Source organism: Belonocnema kinseyi, chromosome 5 (genome assembly GCF_010883055.1).
Source record: "Belonocnema kinseyi isolate 2016_QV_RU_SX_M_011 chromosome 5, B_treatae_v1, whole genome shotgun sequence".
Taxonomy (NCBI): domain Eukaryota; kingdom Metazoa; phylum Arthropoda; class Insecta; order Hymenoptera; family Cynipidae; genus Belonocnema; species Belonocnema kinseyi.
The window spans coordinates 143,427,369-143,435,530 of NC_046661.1; the positions used below are offsets into that span (position 1 = coordinate 143,427,369).

The window sequence follows — 8,162 nt, forward strand, 5'->3', positions numbered from 1 at the left end:
TAATTCTTCATTTATTGGAGAATTATTGCAAAATTGTACAAATTTATGCCGAAGAATGGTACAGGAAACAGTATTTACACATTTTTCGTCTTAAATTTGTGTAATTTTTAATTAATTCGTATATTTTCTCGAGTTTTAATTCATGCAACACAGTCAAATAATATACACATTTACGTGCATGAACACATGGATACGCTTCAGTTTGCCACCTCCTTGTAGATTGCGCTACTTTCGCTATACGTGGTCAAACGCGCCCATGGGAGTCGACCCAGCCTGCAGTAGCTGGCGCTGCCGCTGTGCCAAATTTTTTTTCTAGCAACCAGTAATCCGTTTAATAATTTGTAAATAATTCCACGTAACCAATAAACCAATATATCCTCTTTTTCCTACTATGATATAATACTAAAACTAGAAACTAATATTAATCAACAGTGATTTTATTTAATCATAGACATAAAACATAGTTTAAATATAGACAATGTCTATAAATTATCAAAATTACTGTCGATTTTTTTTTGTATTATATCACAGTGGGGGTGAATAAATTGGTTTCTCCTTGAGCGAGGGCCGGTGTCGACATCAAAGAGGGTAAACAGTGGGAAATTTTATTGATTTTTTTTGGGAAGTTCTTTGTCAAAATCGAGTTGATATAAGGATGCGTCATCATCATCATAAACGTCATAATTATTAAATTCAACCTTAACTCTTTCGTCGCCTTTCATTAATGCACGTACCATTTTTACTCCATTTTTTAATACTTCTAATACACAAACCATTAAATCACCGTCCAGTAGTCCAAGAGTCTTTTGATTTTCCTTATTATTTATGTCTACCTTTCCATTATTGCTTATATTGTACCAGAGGCCCATGTCAATTGGAAGATCCACATACTGCTCCCCAAGAGAATCCGTATTGTACTGTGAACTTATTTCTGCAAAAAGAAATAGAATTAGATTAATTTTAATACAGTAAAACTCGTCTACAGCGCCGATTATGGGGCTGACGATGAGTGGGAACTAACTCATAATAGCCCGCTCCTTCGTCGATTCTCGGAAGGGCTATAGAAGGGAGGGCTATTGAAGGGTTTCACTTTACTTTAATTACTAGATCGGGCATCACAGTCTTTCCTCTATTCCCGTACAACTCCCTTCTTTGGAATTCCCATGCTTTCTTTAAATAAATTAAATTTGAAAATACGATCTTTGAATTAGGCGGACAGCAGACTATAAAGTTCCGAAATTCGGGGCTGGAAGCAGTCCACGCAAACGCTCGAATTTGAATCGTGAAATTTTAAATTGAATTTGTGGATTTTTAATTAAAAAATATGAATTTGAACAAAAAACAGAAAAACTTTAATTTTTAGTTTTTAATTAAATTTTCGAAGCAAAAGTTAGATTTTTAACAAAATACATTTAAATTGAGGTATCATTATTATATATAATTATATTATTATATTTACCAATAAAACTGAAGAAAATCGCTAGATTAAAGAGAGGAACACTAATATGGATCTTCATCTTCGTTAAATCGAGGATCCTGATAAATCGAGATTGCTCAGTATCGTATAATGAAATAAAAGCTTTCTGCAAGAAAAATAAAACAATAAACTTAGAAAATTTAAAACCAAAAGTGTCTTGGTTCAAGCTCACTGAAAATTGTTAAAATTTTTAATTTGCTTGCCTCAATACACTAATAATATAAAAAAGAAGGGTCCTCTTACAATTTGAAAAAAAATTTTAACGAGTTTTTTTTACTTAAATTGCTGATCGTTGAAGATTTCTGAATAAAATTTGGAAATTTTGGAAATATTTTGAAAGGTATCAATGCAATAAAAAAATTTTCACATGCGTGGAAAAATTTTGTATGATTTTCTTATTTTGAAAAATTTATTTTCAAGCAATGTTGAAAATTCCGATTTATAAAATACCCGAATAATAAGATTATGGAAAATAAAAATACAATTCCCGTGTAGGAAAATTTACGAATAAAAAAATTCCTAAATAATAAAATTCCTCAATGAATATTTCAGGTTAATAAAAATAAGGCAAATTATTTGTTGCTTATACATGTGTATTATTCTGCCAAATTTAGCTTTTTTACTAATAATTTAAGATAACGAATGTAAAATTTTTTTCCTCTTTTCTAGAAGAAATTTTTCTTGCATTTTATATGAATAAAAATAGCTTAGTAGTTTCACCCGATTGCAGAATATTGTCAATTATTAACATTTATATTTTATATCAAAAATTAAATTGAAAATACACTATTTATAAAATTAATTTTTTAACTAAAAATTTCATTATATCATGTTTTTTTGAAAATCAATCTTCTTTGGTTAAAAATTCTACTATTTGTTTAAATATTTTTGTATTTTTTTAAAACTTTGTCTTTTCTGGTAACTAGTTCACTATTTTCTTTAAAAATGCAACTATTCTGGGTTTAAATTTTTATTAAATATTTAAACACCTGATTGAAAGTGTCAGTAGTTTGTTAAAAATGATTCATTTTTGGTTGGAAACCCACTTGTTTCATTGAAAATGAAACTACTTCGCTGAAAAGTTATTTTATTTGGTTGAAAACTTATTTTTTAAACTAAAAATGAAATTTTATTCTATCTATTTTGAAAATTTATCCTTTTTAGTTGAAAATTATTTATTTTTTGACAATTTGTCTTTTGTTGGTAGAAAATTCATCTTCTGGGCTAAAAATTCAATTTTTGCTTGATATTTTTTTTTCATTGAACACGCTTGAGTCATCCTTTTTGGTCGAAAATTCAAATAATTCGCAGAGAATGTACTTAACGTAGAAATCACATATTGTGGTGTTCAAAAGTCAAACTTAAATATTTTTTGTATGGAAATTCAATTTTGTTGTTAAAAGTTTGTCGTTTTGATATAAAAATTATGGGTTTTTAAAATGCAATTTAATTCATTTAGTTGAAAAATCAATTACATTTTTTTGGAAAATTCAAGTATTTTGTGAAAAAGTAATCTTTTATGGTAACAATGTCATTTTTTAAAATAAATAAATAAATTTTTTAATTTCATCTGGAATATTGTCTTATTTTGTTTAAAAATATCCTACATTAAAAATATTACAAGATTAAAATGCCCGCAATACTAAGGTAAATAAATTAACCTTCAAACAAAGATAAGTAAATTTTTAACGAAATTGTTAAATTTTGCATTAAGAAGATAAGTTTTCAATTAGACCAAAAACATAATTTTTATTTAAGTAGATGAAGTTTTAACTGAAATGATAAATTTTTAATCAAATAAATCAACTCTTGAGAAAATAATTCTTTACAGACAAAAAAGATTGAGTAATTGAAAGGTTGCATTTTCAAGCAAAAAGAAATAAATTTTCAGCAAAATAGTTGAATTTTGAAAAAAAATACAATGACCTATTTAAAAAATAGTTGACTTTTAAACCCTAAAACAGAAAGTTTTGAAAAAAATAGCTTAATTTTCAAACAAGCAAATAAACTTTTAATCCAAAGAATAAATTTTAAAAACTAGTTATATATATTTATATATACAGTGTGGACACGCTGGGGCTTACATACATGGCGAGTTGAATGCTACCCGAATTGCACAAGAGCAGGGGAGAAGCCATTGTACAGGGGTATTTTCATATTTCGCGCCTTTAAAGTTGCATTCGGATAGGCCATTCGGCCAAGTCCGTGCATTTTCGGATCAAGTTTATGATAGTTTCCATGGTTGCGTTCGAAACTTCAAACGGTTATGTTCAGATTCACCTGTTGGCGCTAATCGCTGTCAGTAAATATAGGCAATGTTAATTTAAAGTTTACGCATGTAATATTTCATTCACTTTATTTGAAACATATCCTGTCTATACATAACATACATTTTTATGTAGTAAAAATAAGCGTTAAACACCATTCACTCTTCGCCCACTGGAAGCACAGAATATTATTACTAATTTATATTATTTGTCACTTAGCAGCTATTCTATAATGTTATTGGCATAGAAAAAAATGACGTTTACTTCTCAGTTCACATGTCTCACTTCATTATTAATTAAACACTTTGATTATTTGTAATTACTATATAACGTAACCTACATTGTTTTGACACTTGTATCCGTTTGAATTATCGAACGCAACCATGAAAACTATCATAAACTTGATCCGAAGAATCACGGACTTGACCGAATGGCCGATCCGAATGAAACTTTAAAAGCGCGAAATTTTTAAGAGCGAAGATTAACTTTCTACAACAACGTACAAATTTTGAACAAAATACTAGAATTATAAATAACGTAGTTCAATTTTCAACCAAACAAATATATTTTCACCGAAATAATTAATCTTTAACCAGATCCATGCATTGCAAGTTTCTTAGCAAACTTACTGAAATTATAATTTGGCTGGTTTCTAATTATTTTGATATTTAGGTAAATAAAAATAAATATAAATTTGGAAATACTTAAACGATGTTCAGGAGTATCCGAAATTTTAAAAAGAATCAACAACAATTAAAGATTTAAGAAGATTAAAAAAAATTTAAAGGAAAGTTTGAAAAATGACATTTAAAATAATTTTTAAAAAAGTCGAACAAATGAGAAAAATGTTAGGGCAAGGCAAGATTTCTTTAAATCTCTGTGAAGTTTTAAAAGATTTTTCAATAATACAAATGAATCTTTAAGGATATCCAAGAATTTAAATAGGTTTATAAAAATTTCAAAAAGAATTTTAGGCCACTTTTTAAACTTGTAGTATTTTTCAAATGTTATTTTCTAAAATTTTAACTAATTTAAAGGTAATATACAATTTTTGAAAAATTGCAAGTATAATTTAAAGTTTGAAATTTTTTTTAATAATCCAAACGAAATTTAGACTTTTGAAGATTTACAAATAAAATTGTGAGATGTCAAGGATTTCGAAAAGTATCAAAATAATAAAAATCAATTTCTCTTAAGATTCCTCAGAACACTTTTAATGCTTTTTTATTTTAAAAAATTATTTTTTAAAAGAATCAGATTATCTTCTGCAATGCAATCATCAAGACTTTGAAACTTTCTGCATTACCATTTACTATAGGCGTTTTTTTTAAATTAAGTTTTTTTAAATTTTATGAAAAATACCAATAATTTTGGAAAATATTTAGAATGTTTAAAAATTTTTAAATGTTTTTTTATTTAATTGGAAATTCAATTATTTATCTAAAAATTAAACAATTTGGTCATAAATTCTCTTTTTCGGTTGAAAATTTGTGTATTTTGTTACAATTTTTATGTTGTAGAAACTTCGTCTTCTTTGTAGAAAATTGATTCTACCGGTGAAAAGTTCAACAATAAAAATTTATGTTTTTGTTGTTAAATGGAAATTTCGACGTTCTTTAAAATTACACTTTTTAAACAGGCATGAATTTGTTAAAAACCCATTACTTTGCTTAAAAACTTAAATATTAAAAAAAAGTTTTTTTGTTTAAAATTTAACCATTAAAAAAAGTTGATGGTATTTGGTTTAAAATTTCACTATATTCCCGAAAATTTATTATTTTAGATTAAAAATTTAACCTTATAAAAAAATTTTTTTGTATGTAAATTACGCTTTTATGGTTAAGAATTCTATTTTTTTTTAAATTCCTTTATTTGCTTGAATATTTATCCTGCTAGTTGAAAATATATTTCATTTAGGAAATTTGAACTATTTTGTTCAAAATTCATCTACTGTTGCAGAAAATTAATCTTCTTGTTTAAAAGTTTATCTTCTTTGTTACCAATTCAACAGTATGGTTAAAAATTTATATATCTTGATGATAATTCATTTGTTCTTGTGGAACATGAATTCTCTGGGTTAAATATGCATTTTTGTTGTTGAAAATTATTATCAAAATAATAAAGGCATCAGTTAATTTTTTCAATATTCCTGCAAGAGATTACAATTTTTTAGCACGCGTACATTTTTCAGATGTATCTATGGACTTTTTTAGCTTTATATTAAGGTGAAAACAGAAATTCTCATCAAATCCTTGGAATTCCTTTAATTAGGTTATATTAAAATAAAAATTATTTGAATATTAAAAAAAACGCACCTTTTATAGTTGGAAATTTTCTTCTTTCACTTGCTTATTTTCACTAGAAACTGAACAAATGTGTCTCATATAGTGGAAAAGTAATAAAAATAATACTAGAACGTTTTAGTAGCGCCGGAATAGATTTGAAAATTTTGCGATAACGCGTACATTTTTTAGAAGTGAACAGGTTTATTGCACATTAAATTTTATTCAAAAAATTCGAAGTAGCCTGCCGCGAGAAATAAGAAAAATTTTATCGCGTATACATTTTTTAGAAGTCGACGATTTTATTATATATTAAATTTTATTACAAACTTGTAAAATATTATGTCGCAGAAAGTTTATAAATTATTATATTAACGACTTGGAGCTAAATCGGAAATTTTTGAGAAACTGATTCTTACATTTCTATGTACTTTTGGAATTAATCAAAAATATAAAAATGTTTACTGAAAATTTGTATTTATTCCGGGATAATTTAAAATCAATTTTACTAAAACTAGCCTAATGTAAATACTATTGGGTCTAACGACGTCATTTTTTGCATTAAGACGTACTTATTTTGAAAAATCGACTCATATTTCACTAAAGTCAAGCATACAGGATCAAAAATACGTATAAAGTTCCAACTTTAGCATTAAAAATATCCATAACAAATTTAAGTTACAAATAAATTTTTACATACGTGATTAATTTTCTTTGTGAAAATTACGGTAATTATGCAATTCGTGAAAAGACTATCTTCTGATGCATAATAATTTACCTTCCGATCAATTAGTCAATTATTTAATTAGTTCCAATATCAATTGCATAATTATGTAAATAATTTCGTTATATATTCTTTTATTATCAACAATTAACAATAGTTATTCCTTTTCCGATAATTATTTTCTTACTTCTTGGTATAACCACGTTATGAAATTAATTTATTTAGTAGCATTTTTTATAAATAATAAGTAAAAAATGTAGAAAGAGCTCATTTATATTTTTCCTCAATTTAGTTTTGACAAAAGATATTTTTAAGAAACAACAAATGCACATATACCATAAAAATATTAAAATGCGGTCGCATTACATTTTCCAGTAATTGCAGAAGTGGATGTTTGAAAAACCGGAGGCGCAATTATTGTCGCCGACGTGGCAAAAAGCAGTAGTAGGGATAGTACAGAATACGAATACCACTCCCGTAGAATTTCCGTCGAACTCAGCGAACGAGATCCCGGTAACGCGCACGGTAGAAATCGATGATACCATCGTTCTCAATACAAGAAAGAGAATCAGAGAGAAACCGAAGTCTTGACAAGAGAATCAGGTGATGCTGGCCCTGCTTAAGTAGAATGAACCATCGGCAGCATCATCCGATGAAGACCCTTCGTCACCGCTACGATTAGAAGTTAAGGAGCCTCCGGGTGAGAACAGAGAGCTTACCTTGCAAGTCTTTACGACAGCCCGAATTGGTAATACCCCTAAAGTCCTTGTTCTAATCGATGGCGGTGCATCCTGAACAATCATGGGAGATATTGGCTTGATCATTGCAGAGAGGTATCAAGCGACCCTACATACGGCACCGAATCAGGCGGTTATGACTACAGACAGTACGGTCAGCCAAGTCCAAGCCACGTGTTATCTCCCAATCGAGATTGATCGTGTTTTGCGAATGATGAAGATCCTTATTGCCGCGAGCATGGGTAAATAAGTATTCTTAGGTATGGACTTCATCCACACATTCTGAATCGTACATGATGGGAACACGATGGGAGCAAATGAACTTTGTATATGTCGGACTACCCGGAATTAGTCAACCATTATATCGAGGAAGATACCGAGTTAGAAGTGGAGATGAGGGATGAAAATCCGGCAACATTAGATCAGTGTTACGGCCTCAGAGAAATATACAGCTGAGGAGCGACAAGAACTGACTTCGCGGGTCACGCACCGAAAGGCTGACGGGACATATAGATATTACGTACACTGCCGTTGGCTCAAAAAGGTCGCCAAAAAGGAAGCATACTCCTTGCCCAAGATAGACATGATATTTGAGCAACTTCGCGCCGCGAGGTATATAACGATTTTAGATTTGAAGTAGGGGTACAACCAAATCTAGATGGCCGAAGATTGTAA

At 28.7% G+C, this 8,162-nt stretch overlaps 1 protein-coding gene across 1 annotated transcript; it reads right to left on the bottom strand.

The window, feature by feature from the left end:
* Positions 1-229: 229 nt before the first annotated feature.
* LOC117172861 lies at positions 230-6,200 on the bottom strand. Its single transcript, XM_033361124.1, has 3 exons — positions 6,060-6,200; positions 1,460-1,583; positions 230-931 (listed from the first exon to the last, which is right to left on the bottom strand). Exons 2-3 carry the CDS (start codon positions 1,515-1,517, stop codon positions 606-608), a joined length of 384 nt encoding a protein of 127 aa, XP_033217015.1. The 5' UTR covers positions 1,518-1,583; positions 6,060-6,200; the 3' UTR covers positions 230-605.
* Between the last annotated feature and the right edge of the window lie 1,962 nt (positions 6,201-8,162).